Source organism: Tachysurus fulvidraco, chromosome 8, assembly GCF_022655615.1.
Source record: "Tachysurus fulvidraco isolate hzauxx_2018 chromosome 8, HZAU_PFXX_2.0, whole genome shotgun sequence".
Taxonomy (NCBI): domain Eukaryota; kingdom Metazoa; phylum Chordata; class Actinopteri; order Siluriformes; family Bagridae; genus Tachysurus; species Tachysurus fulvidraco.
The window spans coordinates 13097752-13120630 of NC_062525.1; the positions used below are offsets into that span (position 1 = coordinate 13097752).

At 40.6% G+C, this 22879-nt stretch overlaps 1 protein-coding gene and 1 long non-coding RNA gene across 4 annotated transcripts; one reads left to right on the top strand and one right to left on the bottom strand.

Moving 5' to 3' along the window:
- Positions 1-4292: 4292 nt before the first annotated feature.
- LOC125145327 lies at positions 4293-6204 on the bottom strand. Its single transcript, XR_007143691.1, has 2 exons — positions 6136-6204; positions 4293-4824 (listed from the first exon to the last, which is right to left on the bottom strand). It is a non-coding gene; the product is annotated as an uncharacterized LOC125145327 (long non-coding RNA).
- Positions 6193-22568, top strand: tubgcp2 (tubulin, gamma complex associated protein 2). 3 transcript variants are annotated; one of them, XM_027177596.2, is made up of 18 exons: positions 6193-6316; positions 6844-7011; positions 11070-11198; positions 11315-11491; positions 12667-12826; positions 15553-15760; positions 15850-16049; positions 16809-16998; positions 17144-17289; positions 17377-17557; positions 17758-17938; positions 18173-18345; positions 18449-18577; positions 18790-18910; positions 19073-19216; positions 20084-20212; positions 20977-21140; positions 21358-22568. In XM_027177596.2, the coding sequence occupies exons 2-18, from the start codon at positions 6862-6864 to the stop codon at positions 21431-21433; spliced, it is 2658 nt and encodes an 885-aa protein (XP_027033397.2). In that variant the 5' UTR covers positions 6193-6316; positions 6844-6861; the 3' UTR covers positions 21434-22568. The 3 variants fall into 3 exon arrangements, with proteins under 3 accessions (XP_027033397.2, XP_047673268.1, XP_047673267.1); XM_047817312.1 differs by having other exon boundaries at positions 6239-6285; XM_047817311.1 differs by lacking the exon at positions 6193-6316 and adding an exon at positions 6491-6616.
- Positions 22569-22879: the final 311 nt, after the last annotated feature.

Consider the following 22879-nt stretch of genomic DNA (forward strand, 5'->3'; position numbering starts at 1 on the left):
TCTTCAATTATAGCGGAAATTTCGTAAGTTAAAAAAAAAGTCTCTGTTCTTAGTTCAAATATTATTCATCGTGATATTTTAATGCCATCTGATTCACACTCAATTTAAAATGATATGTTTTTTGTTAATACTGGGACCAAAATGTCTCCGTTGGAATGAGTGGGGATTTGATTGACAGTGCAGATGAAATATAGACGTTATTATAAACACTTGTGTAGGCTAACTGTACATTCTTTATAGTTATGTAATGACTGCAGCTTTAAACTTGTATATATTATATATGTATTATTCACTGTATGTGTGTGTGTGTGTGTGTGTGTGTGTGTGTGTGTGTGTGTGTGTGTGTGTGTGTGTGTGTGTGTATATATATATGCACATAAGGGAAAAAATCATTTTTTTAAACCCCCAGTAGTCCAGGGGTTTTACATAGTAACACAGGATAACTGTTTATAGCTGCTGATTTTGAGAAAAGCTGGACAGGTTTCAAACCTTCCACAGAGGTTTACTTTAATTTTAAGTCATGATACATTGTCTCACTGTGCTGTCTGGTACAGAATGGACTTATTATTTATATAGATATTTATATATCAAACGTTTTCGCCTTTTTTAGCATATCACTGAAACTTATTTACTAAGATATTTTTAATTCTGCAAAGGCTCACACAAAGCTATAAGATTACATCAAACATTAGTCAAACAATGAATCCCTGTGTCTGAGACATGTAAAGACAAGGTGCTCAGGATGAAGACCATCTGCTCAGCTTCTTTAAGATAAATTAAAACAGAGGAAAGTACCTTGTGTTCTTGACCTCTCCAGGTTTATAACCCACAGGCCTGCTAGATATAAGACCCTGCTGTCAGCTCCAGGAAGAAGGAAAATTAAAAGAGATCTAATATTGACTGAACGTTTAGGAGTAGATGTCAAATTTTACTCTGAAATTCTAATAAAAAAATACAAATGAAATGAGTTTCATAATGTGGCCTTTTACTAAACATAACACAACCCCAGAAAATCAGTGCAGATTGTTTGAGCACCAAAAGGAGAGTATTAATGTCAACGAATTCAATATGAATCTAAAGCAGCCATGTAAATCAATTGAACGTTTTCCGAAAGCACATCCATATAATTGCAGTCCGAATGCCTATATGAAGACATATTGGTGAAATTTTGATTAATGATCAAATCAAGATTTGCAATTATTTATCTTAAAAAAGGCATTTAGTATTTTTCCTTTCTTGACGCAAAAAAAATAATTAAGTTAGTGCACCAGGCACATAGAGGAAAAGAAAACTTGTTTCCAGTTACAATCAACTCAGTAATTATTGTCATTCTTTTCTAAACGAGTGAATACATGAATAAATTAAACAGAAATTAAATTAAATTAACCAGTCCCTTTTGTGTTGGAAGCTGTTTAATTTTCCTAATAATGATGGATGATAATGAGGGTATTAGACGGTATATGTGAAAGGATGAAAATCTATTTTAATTTATTTTTAAGCATTCCTTATACACCATTCTAATAATAGTATAATAGGAATTTTTTTTAGGTCTAAATTCTAAATTTAAAATCTTTGTAATACATTTATTCCATTTTCTTGAGTCTGGAGTTCAGACTCTGTGGACGTCTTACCATAGCCAATATTTCGATTAGGTTTTCAACTCATCGTTTATCTACACATGGGTAAACCTCTAGATTCTCCTACCAGACAATTTTCCTACAGAGAGCAAAACGTGTATACACAGTCTTTCCAAATGAAGATGTATTGTGAGCTTAAAACATTTCCTCAACATGTGAATAGCAAAGAAACCCTCAGTAAGTAAACTCCGTTTAGACTAGAACTTGTGTAAACTCTTGTTAACACTAAAACACTTCTGTTTCAGTTCTAAATATTATTCTCATTTAGGAAGTTTAACATTTTACTTTCTTTATGAACCTCTTTACTGAATTAAGAGAGAAAAACTTTCTGAACAATTTACCTTACATACTATTTATTATATCCACATTGTCTGACTGATTGAAGACATTATTTTTGTCACTGTTTCATGCACACTTGAAGAGCTCCAGCTGTTCACGTCTTCTTTTCACAAATTTCACCTAAGGTACTAAATCAATTGGACATTCAGATACTTAGAATGTAAGGACTACCGTTGTACATTTCTACACTGACATTGTGTGCCAAAAATGTGTTCATTTCTGGACAATATTTCTACATTAAGTACATATTTAGCAAGGAAATTTAAATTAGTTCTTCCAGAGAACTAATAAGAGAACTAAAGAAGTCATTGTTATGCCCTGGGAGAATTCCTTCAGTGCTCACTTATCATCCCACTAATTAAATATCGGCTGAAATTTACCCCAAGCATGACAAATGGAACGCTTTCCTTTTAAACCATCTTTCACCAATCTTATGTGAATGTGACAAATAGCTACGTGAGAGACATACTCATCAAGAGAGAAATAAATGAGCTGCCAAATAATATCTAATAGTTCTGTCAACAGCAACATGTGCTACGTTCAAACCCTCAGGCATCGATTTTTATTACTTCACACTCCTCGAAGCTGTTTATTTTGTCTCCTGCGAGAAAGAAAAAGCAATCATGTGCATTAGTGAAATTAAGAACACTGGAAGTTAATTTGCAACAGATGTTGCTATGGCAGTAAAGAAATCAAGAAAGTTTGAGATAAAGAAGTTGTCTATCTATCTGGAGCATATCATATAGATACAGAAATAAAATACTCCATAGTATGAGTAACATTTTACAACAGTACGTGACTAATCCCTGAATTAACGCTTATTTAGCTACAAACTAATGATGAGTTAAAGCCTGTATTCATTCATGTTGTTTTCATATACGATAAAAAAAAATTACGGCTTTTTTATGTGCAGCATCATGGAGTACTTACTTATGTTTACATTTTACATTTCTGGCATTTAGCAGACCCCCTTATCCAGAGTGACTTAGATTTTATTTCAATTTATACATACAACTGAGTAATTGAGGGTTAAGGGCCTTGATCAAGGGCCCAGCAGTGGCAGCTTGGTGGACCTGGGATTCAAACTCATGACCTAGTAGTCCAACGCCTTAACCACTAAGCTACTGCACACACTTATATGTTATGTTGTGTTACTTGGTGTCTAAACTCATATGCCGCACTCAATATTTCTTTACAATAACAGTTATTAATATTCATTTACACGCTAATCCCTGGATTTGTACTTGCTTAATCATATAAGAGCTAGTAAAGGGCTAACCTTACCTATGACCTGAGTCTTATGAATTCAGTCATGGATAACAACCACCTTTAGGACATATGAATTAAACATTGCCATATGGAGCTGCACATACAAACATCACTTGATGGCACTGGATTACTTTCATAATTTACACTGATCCTCCTTATCGTTCCAATCATTTCATCCCAATCTGTTTTGCGTCATTCTTCATCCACTTCTCTTGCAATCCCATTTAATCCTGCTCACAACTTCACTTTGTGTATGAAATTGTAGTAGCCTGTGGGGAAAAATACAGAAACAATGAGTTCCTTATTAAATAAGTATTAATTCAAGTATTAGTTCATGAATATTAATGTACTGTTATTGTAAATTGTTACCATAGTATGATCCTGAGTGCTGCATATGAGCTTAAACATTGATGAGGAACATTTTAGCAGTAATTTCTTATAGTTCATAGTGTTCCTGGTTAATAGCACACAAAAAACATGGGGGAATGTTACAGGAAATGTAACAGGAAGGAAGCACTAAATTACCTAGTATGAACAGGTTCAGGACCTATGAAAGGAAAACATCCCACACTACTGTATCTGTTATATAAAATGTTGACCAAGATATAATTTGAGGCATCTATTAAAGGTAGTCTACATATATTATAGAGGCAGTATATATAGGGAGCATTCTTGTTGCCCTAAATTATTATCTATGTTAAAACAAAAGCAAAAGTGTTATCAGTTTACAGTGATTGGCCTACATCACATTTCCATTCTGTTGTCAGTCTCTCTGAGATTTATGGTTTTGGCGATCATAGAAATGAACACAAAACCAAGCAAACTCAACAATATTCTAAAGATCTTGGAACAATTCGAAATTAATACAGATTTTCTGCAGATTTGGGGCAACTCAAGTCAAGTCAACGCAAATCAAGTTACAGCAACTCAAGTCAAGTCAAGGTAACTCAAGTGAAATCAAGCAAAGTCAAGTGAAGTCAACTCATGTCAAGTCAAGCTAACTCAAGTCAACTTGATTCAAGTCAACTCAATTCATGTTAACTCAAGTTTATTGTCAACTCAAATTTATTGTCATTTTTCCATATACACAGTATAGATAAGAACAAAATTTTGTTACTACAGATCAAGGTGTTCATAGTGCACAACAACATAACACTCATTCAGCCAAAGCCCTCTTTGTTTTACATGCACTGAACATGAGTACAGTTCTTATAGCAAGTAAATTATGTGTCTTTGTGTGCTTGCAATTTCACCATTTCAAGTACTTTTCCACAACATTTTTGCAAAATCGAGCATTTTTAGCAACAATAAAAATATCATAGGAAATAAGCAAGTCACCATATTACAGACATTTTATCAATTCAGCTTTAACCAAATAGCTTGAGATTTGTTTGATATGTAACAAAGCTGTCAGCACTATACTTCTTCTACTGTCAGTCTCTTATAGACAAATAACAGTGGTGTATGAATAGACGATCACATTTGCTGGCCTCTTATGGGATCTGTGACATGATGCTTCATTTTCTTCTCGTTGACTATGAGTCATTTATCCAGGAATGAGGTGTTTCTCTGGTGGCAGCTGCAAAAGAGATATTATAATGTATTCTACTCACAGACTGCTGTTGCTTCACTTTCATGGAAACAGCACAGCTTAAACAACCTCGCCAAATTTAACACATTTAATTGTGTGAGAACTTCCCAAATGCCAGGTGAGATGTGGAGACAATGGTATATTTTAGCTGCTTCAGGCTTTCACCCATCTTTATTATGATTAATCAGTGTCTTGAAATCATTCAGTGGATTTTCATTCAGCCCTCTAGGTCAGATTACCCAGATTAGATGTTAAACAAATGCGATAAGCTCTGACTTCAAATTCAAAGCATTTTATTGCTCACACAACATTCAAGTCATCACCCAGAAACCCTTAACTAGTTATTTTTACTTTTTTATTATTAAAGTGCCAAAATGAAAATAAATTAATATTTTTTTTAAGTTATTGGTGTCTAAATTGGAGTTTTTAAGAGGAGCTGGATATGTAGGTGAAAATATATCCCATATAGCTGCAATAAAAAGAAAAGAGGAGCCAATTATAAAAAGAGGCCAGTGATTAATGTTTCGCTAATGTGTCTGAATTAAAATGTTCACCAAACTACAATGGGCCAAATAAGATTCAACCTGGCATCAGCACTGGTCACTGAGCTGGAGCTAAGAAAACAGCTGGATGATTTGCTTAATGAGTTTTCGAGGTGACCCGAGGTAGTTCGGATAAAGCGGTAGAAAATGAGTGAGTGAGTGTGTGAGTTTTCGAGGTGAAGAGCAAGGAAAAAAGAAACTCATTTACAGTTTGACTCCCTTCTGCTTATCACAGAGCCTATTATCGCATGATGGATATGTAATGTAGTACTGTTTGTATTGTATTGTATTGTATTGTTCCTGTGTTGTGTAGCATGTATCGGTTCATTTTCTAGCAGGGTGGGGGTGCTTAAGTTCCTGCCCGGGGGCAGAATACTGACCAGTAGATCCCTGGCTTGACCAACATCTCTATGTAAACTTGTATGTTGGCAAAAAAAAAAATATATTGTTAGTAAAAACAGTGCAAAGAATATTCCAAGCAAAAGGTCTATCAGTTGGTATGTTTTTTGTTTTTTTTTACATCCCCCTGAACCGACTTCAGCACAGGTTAGCTCAATAAATAAAAGAACATTGCTCAGATGATAAATAATCAGTCAGCTTCTGTTTACAAGCACATACTGGTATATCATCACATATTTATAGGCTTTAACTGAAGATGTCTATAATTGATAAAGCTAAGCATCACTAATATTAATGCAACTAAGCAATAAGCGTTTTTTATTTGTTTATATATGAGAAGGACGCTTTATTAACTTACTGTCACTTTTGAAAGGAAAATTACGAGATTATAAAATATACCGGAGATGGCGGTATAATGAAGACAGACTTTTATTTTGTAACGCGGGTTGTTTTGGCGCGTCCGTCTAAAAAAAATCGCGCTGTTTGTTTCCAACTTCACATTAGCTATGTTAGTGTCGTTAAAAATACCCGCAACTGTGGTAACGTCACTTTTGTGTGTCTTTAGATGAACATTTTGCTAATAATAATCATAATAATAATAATAATTACAAATTGCTAGTCACAGCGTTATAGTATAAATCTGCTTTAATGTACTGTGGGTGGTTGGTAGCTAGGAAACGTTGCTGGGTTACGGTTAAGTTCCAAACGCATGTCTAGTGGACATGTAGTGCACTAGATAGTATGTAGGCCCTAATGCTCGTGTAGTGCACAGAAATAGTGAGCAGAGAGCCGTTTAGCTAGTAGCTACAGCCTCTGTAACGTTCAAACCAGCTAGCGGTGTAATAATACTGCGACGATATTACCTGAATATAAATATATATATATAATTTAGGGGGGGAAACAATCAGAAATTATTTTGGATTTTGCTTAGTTAACTTGTAGTTTACTGATGCTCTAATGTAGTTAATGTATTATGATGATGTGTTTATTCGACTAGCCAGTGGCAATAGTTTCTAAAACAAAACAAAAGTAGGCGAATTTCTTATTTAATTTTATGTCACTCCAGGAAGGATAACGTGAAGCCATGAGTGAGTTCCGGATACATCATGATGTGAACGAGTTGCTCAGCCTCCTTCATGTCAGAGGAGGTGATGGGGCTGAAGTGTACATCGACTTACTGCAGAAGAACAGAACTCCTTATGTTACCACAACAGTGTCCTCACACAGTGCTAAGGTAGGAACTCTTTAGATACCCCCTCTTTCTGGGGTGGAGGGTTCCGGGGTTTCCTCTGGGTTGTCCAGTTTCTTCCCCCAAATGGTTTATAGGCTTAAATTGCCGTGAGAGAGAGAGAGAGAGAGAGAGAGAGAGAGAGTGTGTGTGTGTGTGTGTGTGTGTGTGTGTGTGTGTGTGTGTGTGTGTGTGTGTGTGAAAGAGAGAGAGAGAGTGTATGAAAGAGAGAGAGTGTGTGAAAGAGAGAGAGAGAGTGTGTGTGTGTGTGTGTGTGTGTGTGTGTGTGTGTGTGTGTGTGTGTGTGAGAGAGAGAGACAGTGTGTGTGTAAGAGTGTGTGTGCGTATGAGAGAGAGAGTGAGTGCGTGCGAGAGAGTGTGTGCGAGAGAGTGCGTGTGCGAGAGTGTGTCTGAGAGAGTGCGTGTGCGAGAGTGTGTCTGAGAGAGTGCGTGTGCGAGAGTGTGTCTGAGAGAGTGCGTGTGTGTGTGTGAAAGAGAGAGAGTGTGTGAAAGAGAGAGTGTGTGTGTGTGTGTGTGAGAGACAGTGTGTGTGTAAGAGTGTGTGCATATGAGAGAGTGAGTGAGTGAGAGTGTGTGTGTGTGTGTGTGTGTGTGTGTGTGAGTGAGTGTGTGTGTGTGTGTGTGTGTGTGTGTGTGTGTGTGTGTGTGTGTGTGTGAGTGTGAAAGAGAGAGAGAGAGAGTGTATGAAAGAGAGAGAGTGTGTGAAAGAGAGAGAGTGTGTGTGTGTGTGTGAGAGAGAGACAGTGTGTGTGTAAGAGTGTGTGTGCGTATGAGAGAGAGAGTGAGTGCGTGCGAGAGAGTGTGTGCGAGAGAGTGCGTGTGCGAGAGAGTGCGTGTGCGAGAGTGTGTCTGAGAGAGTGCGTGCGTGTGTGTGTGTGTGAAAGAGAGAGAGTGTGTGAAAGAGAGAGAGAGAGAGTGTGTGTGTGTGTGTGTGTGTGTGTGTGTGTGTGTGTGTGTGTGTGTGTGTGTGTGAGAGAGACAGTGTGTGTGTAAGAGTGTGTGCATATGAGTGAGTGTGTGTGTGAGTGAGTGTGTGTGTGAGTGAGTGTGTGTGTGAGTGAGTGTGTGTGTGAGTGAGTGTGTGTGTGAGTGTGTGTGTGAGTGAGTGTGTGTGTGAGTGAGTGTGTGTGTGAGTGAGTGTGTGTGTGAGTGAGTGTGTGTGTGAGTGAGTGTGTGTGTGAGTGAGTGTGTGTGTGAGTGAGTGTGTGTGTGAGTGAGTGTGTGTGTGAGTGAGTGTGTGTGTGAGTGAGTGTGTGTGTGAGTGAGTGTGTGTGTGAGTGAGTGTGTGTGTGAGTGTGTGTGTGTGTGAGTGTGTGTGTGAGAGAGTGTGTGAGAGTGTGTGAGAGAGTGTGTGAGAGAGTGTGTGTGAGAGTGCGTGTGAGAGAGTGTGTGCGTGCGTGCGAGAGAGTGTGCGAGTGCGTGCGAGAGAGTGTGCGAGAGAGTGTGCGAGTGCGTGCGAGAGAGTGCGTGCGAGAGAGTGCGCGAGAGAGAGTGCGCGAGAGAGAGTGCGCGCGAGAGAGTGTCGGAGAGAGTGCGTGTGTGAGAGTGTGTCGGAGAGAGTGCGTGTGCGAGAGTGCGTGTGCGCGCGTGAGTGAGCGAGTGCGCGCGTGAGTGAGCGAGTGTGCGCGCGTGAGTGAGCCAGTGTGCGCGCGTGAGTGAGCCAGTGTGCGCGCGTGAGTGAGCGAGTGTGCGCGCGTGAGTGAGCCAGTGTGCGCGCGTGAGTGAGCCAGTGTGCGCGCGTGAGTGAGCCAGTGTGCGCGCGTGAGTGAGCCAGTGTGCGCGCGTGAGTGAGCCAGTGTGCGCGCGTGAGTGAGCCAGTGTGCGCGCGTGAGTGAGCCAGTGTGCGCGCGTGAGTGAGCCAGTGTGCGCGCGTGAGTGAGCCAGTGTGCGCGCGTGAGTGAGCCAGTGTGCGCGCGTGAGTGAGCGAGTATGCGCGCGTGAGTGAGCGAGTGTGCTCGCGTGAGTGAACCAGTGTGCTCGCGTGAGTGAGCCAGTGTGCGCGCGTGAGTGAGCCAGTGTGCGCGCGTGAGTGAGCCAGTGTGCGCGCGTGAGTGAGCCAGTGTGCTCGCGTGAGTGAGCCAGTGTGCGCGCGTGAGTGAGCCAGTGTGCGCGCGTGAGTGAGCCAGTGTGCGCGCGTGAGTGAGCCAGTGTGCGCGCGTGAGTGAGCCAGTGTGCGCGCGTGAGGGAACCAGTGTGTTCGCGTGAGTGAGCGAGTGTGCGCGCGTGAGAGAGAGTGCGCGCGTTTGCGAGTGTGCGTGTGCGCGTTTGCGAGTGTGCGTGTGCGCGTTTGCGAGTGTGTGCGTGTCCGAGAGTGCGTGTCCGAGAGTGCGTGCGCGCGTGACAGAGAGTGCGTGCGCGCGTGACAGAGAGTGCGTGCGCGCGTGACAGAGAGTGCGTGCGCGCGTGACAGAGAGTGCGTGCGCGCGTGACAGAGAGTGCGTGCGCGCGGGACAGAGAGTGCGTGCGCGCGGGACAGAGAGTGCGTGCGCGCGGGACAGAGAGTGCGTGCGCGCGGGACAGAGAGTGCGCGCGGGACAGAGAGTGCGCGCGTGTTTGCGTGAGTGTGTTTGCGTGAGTGTGTTTGCGTGAGTGTGTTTGCGTGAGTGTGTTTGCGTGAGTGTGTTTGCGTGAGTGTGTGCGCGTGAGTGTGTGCGCGTGAGTGTGTGCGCGTGAGTGTGTGCGCGTGAGTGTGTGCGCGTGAGTGTGTGCGCGTGAGTGTGTGCGCGTGTCCGAGAGTGCGTGCGTGAGAGAGAGAGCGTGTGCGCGTGAGAGAGAGTGCATGTGTGAGAGAGAGTGCACGAGTGCTTGCGAGTGAGTGCGCGCGTGTTTGCGAGTGTGTGCGTGCGTGCGAGTGTGTGCGTGCGTGCGAGTGTGTGCGTGCGAGAGTGTGTGCGCGCATGTGAGAGAGAGTGTGTGAGTGTTTGCATGTGTGTGTGTGTGTGTGTGCGTGTGAGAGAGAGTGTGTGTGCGTGTGAGAGAGAGTGTGTGCGCGTGTGAGAGAGAGTGTGTGCGCGTGAGAGAGAGTGTGTGTGCGTGTGAGAGAGAGTGTGTGTGCGTGTGAGAGTGTGTGTGCGTGTGAGAGTGTGTGTGCGTGTGAGAGAGAGTGTGTGCGCGTGTGAGAGAGAGTGTGTGTGCGTGTGAGAGAGAGTGTGTGTGCGTGTGAGAGAGAGTGTGTGTGCGTGTGAGAGAGAGTGTGTGCGCGTGTGAGGTGAGAGTGTGTGCGCGTGTGAGGTGAGAGTGTGTGCGCGTGTGAGGTGAGAGTGTGTGCGCGTGTGAGAGAGAGTGTGTGTGCGTGTGAGAGAGAGTGTGTGTGCGTGTGAGAGAGAGTGTGTGCGCGTGTGAGAGAGAGTGTGTGCGCGTGTGAGAGAGAGTGTGTGTGCGTGTGAGAGAGAGTGTGTGTGCGTGTGAGAGAGAGTGTGTGTGCGTGTGAGAGAGAGTGTGTGCACGCGAGAGCGAGTGTGCGTGTGAGCCAGGAAAACCATACATACACACATTCATACCAGTGAGTGTACAAACACCAGACTTGGTTGCGTGTGAAATCCAACACACAGGGCGAATATGTGACATCCAGTGACCTAAGCTCAGGAATGGACCACAGACCCCAGAACATCGAGCTCCTAAGTGCATGAATTTTATTTAGAATTTATACTTCTTTCTCCTTCATGTTTCTCTGTTTTCACTTTAATTTTCTATATTACCAGTACTGACATTTGATGACCTGCTGAATAGCTGAGTCTTTGCCACATTAATATTTGCATGCCTTTATTAAACGTTGAGTGAGAAAAGAAGCTCTTTTGGTTTTTCAGAGCCAACACTGAAACCTGAGTGTTTGGTATCGTTAAAAAAATGGTCCATTCAAACTCCACTGTAAATGCATTAGCAGTGTCAGTCTGTGACATGACCGTGGCATCATAACCACTACATTCTCAGAAGAACAATAAAAGTACAGCACCAGCAACCACCGGCAGTCCGTATTCTGACTCTGATGAGCATTTTAACTCTGCAACACATAGTGGAACTACTAAACCCACCCATTTTTGCAGGTGAAGCTTGCAGAGCATTCTAAAACCCCTGAGGACTTTTTGAGGAAATACGAAGAGCTAAAATCCAAAAATGCACGCAACTTGGATCCTCTGCTTTATCTTCTCTCAAAGCTCACTGAAGATAAAGAGGTACAGTATGTTTGAAAGCTGATCTGACTAAATGATTTATAATCTATAAACTGGCCTAATAAAATAGCATATAACTATACATTTGCTTATTTTCTCTCCCCCCCCCCCCCCCCAAGACTCTCAAATTTCTGCAGCAGAATGCTAAAGAGAGATCAGACACGTCAGCGAACACGACATCAAGTAGCACGACATCTTTCAGTATTCCCCCAACTAGTAGCAAGATGTCAATGCAGGAGCTAGAGGAACTGCGCAAAAAGCTCGGGAATGTCACAGCCAGCTCCAATGTTCCACAGGTGATGCCATATTTATTTCTGGAAAGTTTCTTTGATGAATAAGAATACGTTTCAGTTTCTTATCACTGTAAAAACTGACGTCGTCTATTTTGGATGTGCCAATAATCAGTTACACAGTTCATTGTTATACGCAACACACACACACATTGTTATTGTAGTTATTTATAATATAATACTCTGACCATTCATTCAGAAGGAAGTTGCCTAGTTAGGGAGCTTTACAGTGTAGTGCTTGCACTCTGTATATAAATGCTGTCTCATTCTCCTTTTCTTTTTTTTCTTTTTTTTAAGCTGAATGTGTTGTGAAGTTTCTTCTTCCACACCTTTGATGATGATTATAATAACAAGGTTTTCTGATATTTTCTTCCACCATGGCCACTTGTTCCCTTTCCCATGGCTTCAGTGATACAGTTGCAGGTTTAGATCTCAGAGGTTGCTGTCTTGCTTTTATTGAAAATCGCTCCGTCAAATTTCTGTGTAAATCCATTTTGGGTTTTTTTCTTATTATTGTAGGTGAGTGTGTGTGCCTTAACTTTTAATAATGAACTGTTTAACCAGATCTACACTATATGGCTAAATGTTTGTGGACACCTGACCATCACCCCTTTACATACTTTTAATTTGATCCTCCTATTGCTGTTATAATAAGCTCCACTCTTCAGGGAAGGCTTTCCAAAGAGATTTGTGTTCATTCAGCTAGAAGATCTTTAGTCAGATCAGGTACTTGTCAGGGAAGGAGGTTTATGGTTCAGTTGTTGTTCCTATTCATACTAAAGGTGTTCATTGAGTTGAGGTCAGGGCTCAGTCCAGGACTCTTGACTCCAAAAGTGTCTTTATAAAACCTTTCTTTGTCCAACTTTGTGATAGTGGTTTGTGGAAGCTTAGCATATACATTATAGGCAGTTGTTCACAATCTTTTGGCCATTTGCTAAAAGGCAACGTGATATGAGGATATAACAAAAACTCGTCTCAATTATTATTTGCAACAGTCATGATATAACAGGATAATTCCCTTTTTTTGTGTGTGCTTTTAAAGAACAGACCGTCTGTAACTGCTTATAAATGATTATAAAGTCTTGAATTTATTGTGACATGAAATTTAAATATTTCTTATTCATTCATACTGTATATTTTTTTTACTTTATTCATTTATTTTTTTGCTTGTCTGTGTGCAGTCTGCTGAGGTCACCCGCAAGCTATTAAGAGACAGACACAGCAAGAAGAACCCCACACAACCTATTCCCGTCTTCCCAAACTGGGTGTATGACAGACCTGCACTGATCGGAGATTTCATCACTAGCTCTGCACCAACAGGAGATCCAGTCGTAGCTATCGGTACGAATTGTAATCTCATAAAGCTCTGTGTTTAGACACTTTTACAGCTAGAGTCTGATTTGTACAGACACTCTGATATGCAACACTAAATTCAGGATATTCTGTGTTTGTTTTCCTGGAGATTATTTTAGCGTACAATAAAGCACCAGCCAGAATACTTGCTCCTTTTGAGACCGATTAGTACAAGATCACCATCAGGGATTCTCCATTTTAATCTGCACCGTTTAACAGGACTGCAAGATCTAATTTTAGATTCTTTCAACTTTTCCCAACAGTGGTGTCTGTCAGCACAGTTAATAGAGGCCGTTTACTCCATTTACTACATTTTGCTGGGTACAAATGAAGACTGTTGGCCACACTTCTAGTGATTGTGTAAATATTAGAAGCAGGATGGTCTCAGGGATTTTAATCTTATTTCTGTCTATCAAAAACGTTCTCTCTGGGTTGAAACCATCTGTACCTGTCTCAAGGGTCTGCTTTTAGTGACGTGTCAAGCGCCTGTTTTGACTGGGGGCAGAGCTTATTTCTGGGCCAGAAAACATGTAAAAATGGTAGGGATAAATAAATAAAAAAGCTAAGAAAATAACTATTTTAATTGCATTATAAGTCATGTTAATCACTTTTCATTTATATGTTTATCATAGGTCTTTTGATAATTACAAATCTTCTACTTTAGGCTTTTCCCGTTAGGGGTCACCACAGCAAATCATCTGATTCCAACTTCCAACTCTGTCCTCGGCATCCTCTCTCGCACCAGTTAACTTCATGTCCTCATTCAACACATCTATATATCTCCTCTTTGTCCTTCCTCTTGACCTCTTACCTGGCAGCTCCATCTCTAACATCCTTCTACCAATATAACCATCTCCCTCCTCTGTATGTGTCCAAACCATCTTAATCTATCCTCTCTGTCCTTATCTGCAAAACAGACAACCTGAGCTGTCTCTCTGATGTGATCATTCCTAATCCTGTCCATCCTCATCACTCTTGAGGAAAACCTCAACATCCTCATCTCTGCTACCTCAATCTCTGGCTCATGTCTTTTCCTCACTGCTACAGTCTCTAACCCATACAGCAGAGCTGCTCTCACTACTATCTTCTACACCTTTCCTTTGATTCTTGCTGACATTTTACTGTCACACATCACTCATGACACTTTTCTCCACCCACTCCAACCCACCTGCACTCGCCTCTTCACCTCTTTTCCACACTCCCTGTCACACTGCACGGTTAATACTTAAAATCCTGCACCTTCTTGACCTCAGCCCCCTGTAACCTCACTGTTCTTCTTCCCTACCTCTTGTTCATACACATGCATTGTCTTACTATGTCTGACTTTCATTCCTCTTCTTTCCAGAGCAGACCATATTCCTCTAATCCTTAGGCATCTTCTCGCTCTCTAAAAACCTGTTAAACATTCTAGATAGAAACTCCCTTATCACTTCTGCTGTAGTTTCCTAGTCATCTGGTCATTCCTGACCACCCAAAGCCTGTCTCAGCCTCTGTCTGAATTCCTCACAACATTTTTCCTTTTTCAACTTCCACCACTTATTTTTGCTTTCCTCGCCTTTTTTTTCTTCTTCTGACCACCAGAGACATTCTACACATCACCACCCAATGCTGTCTGGTCACCCTGTCCTACCTCCACCCTTGCAGTCACTAATCTCTCAGATTGCCTTGTCTACATAGAATGTAGTCTACCTGCGTACTCCTACCTCCACTCTTGTATGTAACCATGTTCAACTCGCTTCCGGAAATACGTGTTAACTACAGAAATTTCCATCCACTTAGCAAAGTCCACCACCTTCATCTGTCTTTCTAGGGTCCTTGCTTTAACACCAAACCTAACCATCACTATCTCATCACCTCTGTTTCTCTCACTAACATGCTTGTTGAATTCTTCTACAATCAATACTCTCCCCTATTTGGGAATGTGCTCCATCACTACATCTAACTCAGCCCAGAATCTCTCCTTCTCTTCTTACTTACAGCCTACTTGTGGAGCATAACCACTAACAACATTCACCTCCTCTTGAATTTCTAACTTCAGACTGATTACTCTGTCTAAAATTCTTTTTAAATCTAAAACATTCCTCACAAACTCATCCTTCAGGATCACTCCTACCCCATTTCTCATTCCTATCTACATCATAATAAAACAGTTTGTATCCCCCTCCAATATTAAATGCTTTGCTCCCCTTCCACCTGCTCTCCTGCACAGACAATAAATCTACCTTCCTTCTCTTCATCATGTCTGCCAGCTCTCTATATTTCCCTGTCATTGCACCAAATGTCCCTATTCTCAGATCTATACTCCTGCCTTTCCTTTTCTGTCGCTGCCTACGAACCCTTCTCCTTCCTCGACCAACAGTAGCCCAATTTCCAACCAACACCCTGTATGCTAACAGTGCAGTCTTTTTTTTTTTTTTTTTTTTTTTTTTTTTTTATCTTTGCATGTCTTTGTAGGAAGCTGGGGACAGAGAGCATGGTGAACCACAATACAGCCCCCCTAGAGTAGAGAGGGTCCAAACAGTGGCAGCTTGGCAGTGCCGGGTGGCTGAATATAGTGTCGAGAATAAACATAGTACAGAACAAAGATCTAACTCTCTAACATTCCTAACCTTTAACTTACAACCTTCTAGCGACTGACTCACAGAGCTACCAGTGCGTTGTTTTTATTGATAGTGTTACATTAATGTGGAAATGTGCTGTCTGTATGATTCCAGGTACAATGCCACTGACCGTGCAGGAGCAAGCCCTGGTTGAGGATCTGCTGTATGTACTGATTGGAGTAGATGGGAGAGACATCACAGCACAACCTGTGCTCGGCAGACAGAGTCGCTCTTTTATAATAGACCCTTCTCTAGACATGTCCATTAAGGAGCTTGTGAACCGAATATTACCAGTGGCGTCCTGTTACTCCACTGTCACACGGTTAGTGAAAATATCAGTCTGACTCATGAAGCAATTTGGTTATTATTTCTTGATCTGCATTGTGTCTAATTGGATGCTTTGGATGGCAGCTTCACAGAGGAGAAGTGTTCCTTTGAGTATGGACAGGTGAACCACGCGCTCACTGCAGCCATGAGGACACTGATGAAAGAGTATCTCATCCTGGTGACCCAGCTAGAGCATCTTCACAGGCAGGGCATGCTGTCGCTACAGAAACTCTGGTTCTACATCCAGCCCACCATGCGCACCATCGAGGTTCTCGCCTCCATCGGTAAAAATGTGTTGCATCGAGTTATTCTAGCTTTGTAATGAAGGCTTTTCTAAAATCTGAACCCGATTCGAATAAACTTGGCTAAAATGTTATTTACAATTCTGAGACCTTAGTTCTGAACATAATATCACAAATATAGCACTGTTTAGTTCCTCCATTTCAATATGAAAAGTCAAAAACGGCACTTTATCACTCGTGTTATTTTTAAGCTACCATTTGGTGACAATAATTATGGGATTGGCTTCTCTGAAAACATCATTAATGCAGTTGTCATTAAAGTATGTGTTTTTTTTTCATGCTGTCTTTTAAATGGGGTGGACTTTTTAAGGGGTGTCCCAGTCTCCATAAACTAGCACCCTGTTGGTTGAACGTTCTCTATTTGGACGTTCACTAATCGGTTGGCCAACACCACTTCCAGTCTTCTTTGATTTGTCAATAAAGACTGAAAGTGTTGTTGACCAACCCGAGAAGTGGACATCCACAAAGATCCACTGACAGTTGCCCAATCCAGCTATTTATGAAAAACATTAGTAGACATTTTGCTAATAAATGTTCATTTCTCCAAATAAGGAGACTTTTGGGACACCCTGTAGTATTATTAGAAGTTCAGTAGTCATGATGAATGTCTAGATTAGCTCTGAAGCATGATCGCCACTCCATAAAACTTGCTTGCATTAGACTGTTGGCTTATAATATTTGTATGTTGATGTGTGTGATATGTCCAGAGTGTCAGCTAAAAGCTACCTTTTTTTTTCCCAGCCACTTCAGTGGATAAAGGAGACTGCATGGGTGGCTCAACGTTAAGTCTGCTTCATGACCGCACCTTTAACTTCACTGGGGACAGCCAGGCTCAAGAGCTGTGCCTCTATCTGACCAAAGCAGCCAGTGTCCCTTATTTCGAGATGCTGGAGAAGTGGATCTACCGGGGAATCATCAAAGATCCATACGGGTACAAAAAATAAAAACAGCCTCAACTCGGATCACTGTTTTTTAAAGTGATCCAACTGTACCTCACTTTCTAACTTTTTCAGCTGATCATACAAAGTCAAATTAGTATTTGATCGAACACTAAACTAAATATATTGTTTCTAAAGTGAGTTCATGGTTGAGGAACACGAGCTTCAGAAAGAGAAGATCCAAGAGGACTATAATGACAAATATTGGGATCAGAGATATACCATCGTGCAGCACAAAATCCCATCTTTCCTTCAAAAAATGGCAGATAAAATACTAAGTACAGGTGAGATAGACATCACTGTGTGTTAAATGACACAAGATATAGCGTTCTTCTGTATATATGAGCTTCTTGTCACATCTCTTGTCTCAGGGAAGTACCTGAACGTTGTGAGGGAGTGTGGGCGAGATGTGACCTGTCCGGATGCGAAAGAGGTTCTCTACACTTTAAAAGAGAGGGCGTATGTGGAACAAATTGAAAAAGCCTACAACTATGCCAGTAAGGTCCTCCTGAACTTTCTTATGGAGGAGAAAGAGCTGGTGTCACGACTAAGGTAAACATTCTGCGTGTTGATGAGCTTCATATATTTTAGTTATCTTTTAGTTTAGTCCAAAAAGCATCTGGCTATACTGTGAACATGCTCCAGTTTAAACGTATTATTTTATTATGTTGTTATAAAATTTGAACATGTAGCCATAACATGTTATGATGCTGTACTAAATGTACTAAATCAACAGTCGTCTGTGTGTTCAGGTCCATTAAGCACTACTTTCTGATGGACAAGGGAGACTTCTTTGTGCACTTCATGGACCTCACTGAAGAGGAGCTGAAGAAACCTGTTGATGACATTATCCCTTCTCGCTTAGAGGCACTGCTGGAGCTGGCTCTGAGAACGAGCACGGCCAACACAGATCCCTTCAAAGATGATCTAAAGGTCTATTATTTAAGAATATTTATCACTGCCTAAAGCTCTACCTAAACCCAATTTAAGTAATTTAATATTCTTCACAACAGCATCAACTATTAGGCATCAACATGACTGCAGGGCTTTTATATACCATGGAAACAGTGTGCGAAATTCACAAACTGTCAGGTTAATGGGCCATTTTCCTACCTGTATGGAGTTATAATAGATTAAAATGTTCATGTGGTTCCTGTTGTTTTCCAGATAGACCTGATGCCTCATGATGTCATTACTCAACTTCTGCGCGTCTTGGCCATAGAGACCAAGCAGGAAAAAGCCATCATCAACGCTGACCCCACTGAAGTGGCTCTCAGTGGCCTTGAGGCATTCTCCTTCGATTACATCGTCAAATGGCCGCTGTCACTTATAATCAACAGGTAAACATCTCCACGTATGACATGTGACGTGCAGTCTTATGGTATTTGCTATGATCTGGAACAGCGAGGAATCAAGGCTGTGTTTTTGTGTTTGTTCTTGCAGGAAAGCACTGACAAGATATCAGATGCTCTTCAGACATATGTTTTATTGCAAGCATGTTGAGAGGCTGCTCTGCAATGTTTGGATCAGCAACAAGTCTACCAAGCAGTACTCCTTACACTCTGCTAAATGGTGAGATTAAACTTTCTGTTACATGCATCAAGACTGGAAACTTTTTTTTTTATGTCAGATAGCAGTTTATAAACAAGGCACTGCTGATTATTTCCCCACAATGCTTATTAATTTGGTAATGGAGTTTTTAAAATGTTGATTAATGTTTATAGTATAAAGCTAATTAAACTTTGTCATCTCAAATAGAGTCTTTTTCTCTCCTCTAACTCTAGGTTTGCTGGTGCATTTGCTCTCAGGCAGCGCATGCTAAACTTCGTACAGAACATCCAGTACTACATGATGTTTGAGGTCATGGAGCCCACATGGCACATCATGGAGAACAACCTGAAATCGGTGACAAGATTTGGTTTCATGCAATGTCTTTCCTTTTTTTTTTTTTTTTTTTTTTTTTTTTAGATTGTGGTCTTTACTGACTTTATTTATTCTCCAACATTGTTCTGGAACATAACCTAAAGACAAAAGTCATTCATCTGCCTGCCTTTTTTTTTTTTGCAGGCGTCCAATATTGACGACGTTCTCTGCCATCACACCAGTTTCTTGGATAACTGTCTGAAAGATTGCATGCTGACCAACCCTGAGCTGCTGAGGATCTTTTCAAAGCTCATGTCTGTGTGCGTCATGTACACCAATTGCATGCAGGTATGTAGCCCAGAATTTGTGAAATATATATACAGTAAATATATATGATGATGATTTGCTAATTAAAAACCACAAATTGGTGTTTATTGGGATGTTTGTTTGGTTATTCATTTTTCTTTACAGTAGTTTGAACATTGATTTATTAAGATATTTATTTTTTGGCTAATCTGATTCTTAAAATTTATATATATATACGTTTTAAAGTGTTATCTGTGTGTTGATGCTAAAGCTGAATGACCGATGTGTTAAATAATGTCATTTAAAAGAACTTTATTGTAAATGACCATTTAAGTGTTTTTAGAAACAAGGACTACAAATAGAAGAAATAGAGATATAAATATAACATCCAGCTTATGAATAGCAATTACACTCTTCAGTCACACAATATTTACTCAGATAGCTTTAAACTCTGTCGCTGAAACAAAGCGTTTAAGCCGTAATGTAACTAAGCTGAAGGTTATTTCATGTCCAGGGCACAAAATAGGCAAATTAATTTCTTTTGAATTCTAAACACATCCTAGACTAAGCTTAGAAGGAGCATCAATAAATTGCATAAGATTTAAAGACATAACTCCATTAAAAAAAATCACATGCACGAGAGCATGAATTATTGAAAAGACACGCCTAAGCCCAGCAGCGATCCACAATGCACTGCATTTACATTATTACGCAGATTTTTCATTTTATTTATTTATTGCTTTCTCAGTGAATGACTTTCTGTGTTTTGTGTAAGAAAGTGCTCCCTCTATATAACAGTCATGTTTAAATCAATCTCAAGGTAACATATTTTGGTACTTGATATGAGAAACGCCAGGTGCAGGTCATGTCATTTGTGATGTCTGACCCCAGGCAATCGTTCTGTTCTAGCGATTCACACAGAGCATGAGGATGGACAGTGAGCTAAACCGATTAAGCCTGGAACATGGCACCATGGAGGGTCCTCCAACACTGAGCGAGCGCACTGAGGAGGCAGAGAAGAAAAGACTGGCCTCCAAGGTAACAGAGATTTAATACCGTGTGCAATGTTGTCTACAGGGTTTATATCACTTGATTAAATGTAATATTGTTAATTGCAGGGTTAAGATGGGTAACAAAGTACTGTTTAAAACTAAATTGGGTTTTTCTTTTCACACTTAAATTAGTTAACATTGTGTGATTGGAGACTCTGCGTAAACAAAATACTGGGTTAGCTTGGGGTTTCACTCAGCTCATACTTTTAGAATCTGGCGATGCACGCTGTACAGTTCTAAGCCCTGGCTTGCTATCTGCCTATTTGCTCTGTCAGTAAACATGATGGGATACATCTTTATGTATTTACTGTACTGTACATGTCGGTTGATATTCCATTATTATTTCAGTCAGTTCATTTAACAGCTGGTTATTTCTGACAGAACCATCCAGTTTGTGTCAGATTTTAACACTTTTCTGACCGTAAATTAACAACAACAAAAAAACAAACTGTCTCCTTTACTCCAAATGATGTGCATTTTCTGTCAGCATTTAAACCCCAAACAAAAAAACCCACCCCACCCCATTCCAGCTACTCTTTGTAAAAAACATGGGGTTTCTGTGACTATACAAAGCACATGATATGAGGCACACAGTGTTACACTTTTTATATTACGTGTCTGTTGCTTCTAACCGTAACTGCATCTTTCACACCGTACATACTTTTCACACGTCACAAAGTTGCTTCAGAGCAGGGCTTCATAACCCCAGCTACAAATCACTGCGAATCCCATCTTTCTGTTCTTTTGCAGTTTTTATCTGAGCATGTCGATTCCCTGCAGTCAGACTCAGGCTTTGAAGGCACCATCAGTAAGTTTGACAGTAACTTCAGCACGATGTTGTTGGACTTGTTGGACAAGCTGAGCATTTACAGCACCAACGACTGTGAACACAGCATGATCAACATCATCTATAGGTGAGTGATGAGTGAGACTCGGGATTAAAGTCTAGTTACGACGGCCTGGGTGGACCCAGGATTTTATTGTATTATTTTTAAACTTGTTGAGATGCAGTTGTAGGTTTATGTGAAGGTTTGTCCCAGATTGACAAACACATACAGTTCTAACAAACATAATTTATACTGTATAACCGTTTTGCAAAAGGTCAGTGTTTTGTTTTTTTCTTTCATTCAGGCTTGACTTTAATGGGTTCTACACCGAGCGTCTGGAGCGAATGGCGATTGAGAGGGGTCAGAAGGCTGCCACGTAGCGTTCCTCTACCCAAGGACCTTTATAAAGTCCACATCATACAGCAATAAGGGGCTTAATGGCATGTTCTGCCTGTTTTGTTTAAGACAAACACGTTGTACCCGTCACATCAATTTAAAAGTATTCAAAAGATTTCCGCTGTACATTTAAATAACAGATCGGCCATGGCTGACTAGTGGTGTGTCTTTATCCTTCAACAGGGCATGTAGCAGTGTGTGCTATAATATAAGCAATTCTTAAATACTGGATTCTTCCATAATTTGCAGTGTTTGTGGTGTTTGTTTTTTCTCACAGATTTCCTTTTCTCTTTTAACCCTCAGCCAAACAAACGTGTTATTGTTGTATCATTAAATTTTGCTGATTCCACAGAAAATTATTGCTAGAACTGTTGTTTTAACCCTTGTTTATTGTCAACAAAACACACTAATTCATTAACCTAGGGTTAAAATAAGGCAGAATTAAATAAATACAGAAGTAAGATACAATTAGAGATTAATACATTGAACAATGTGGCATATAAACCCTGTCAGAGGAAGTGTGCAAATGTTGTGATATACTGTATATGACTGAGGGTTTTTGGACACCTGACCATCAAAAACATGTTTTGTTTTTTTTTATTGTTTCTTTCTAAATTTATTCCCCTTATCTGTTCTAATGTCCTCCACGCTTCTCCAAAGGCTTTCCACTAGAATGTGGAGACTGGCTTTGTATGTAGCTGGTAGGTCATGGAAAAAAGCCTAAGGTTCAGTTAGTGTTTCAGTTCATCCTAAAGGTGTTCAGTGGGGTTGATGTCAGGTCTCTGTGGAAATCACTTGAGTTCTGCTACTCCATCAAACTACTTGCAAACTCCATCTCCATAGAGCTCGCTTTGTACCTTGCGGCATCATTATGCCTGAACAGGTTTGGGCTTCTTAGTTCCAAGGAAAGGAAATTGTAAATCTACAGCATACAGATCCTTATATGAGATCCTGTTCGATTGTGTACTTCCAAATTTTTAGCAGTAGAACCATATATATGCGTGTGATGATCAGGCATTTAAATGCAATAGACATTCATGAAGTCCTATAAAGTATTGAGAATGTAAATGAGGCAAAAATTTGTTTTGTGTGAATAATAAACTCAACCTTGGGAAAATCTTCATGAATTTATGCCCTGCCTGTTGTTAAATTTTAAAAGGATTCATGTTCAACCAGGAAACGTTCAAAGCTAAATAATTCTCACGTTATTTACAGCTCTGTGTGGCAAACAATATCTTCAATCACGTAACCTATATCATGTGTATTGCCCTTATTCTGAATGACAAAAATGTATTATATTATACGTTAGTTATTTTTAAAAACAACCTTTATCTGTAAAGGATGGTGTTGAATAAAGCTGTTTGATTAGTGTTTGGGAGAGATCATGTTCATAATCTTTACCACTAGGGGGCTACAGAGAGCCGTTCAAT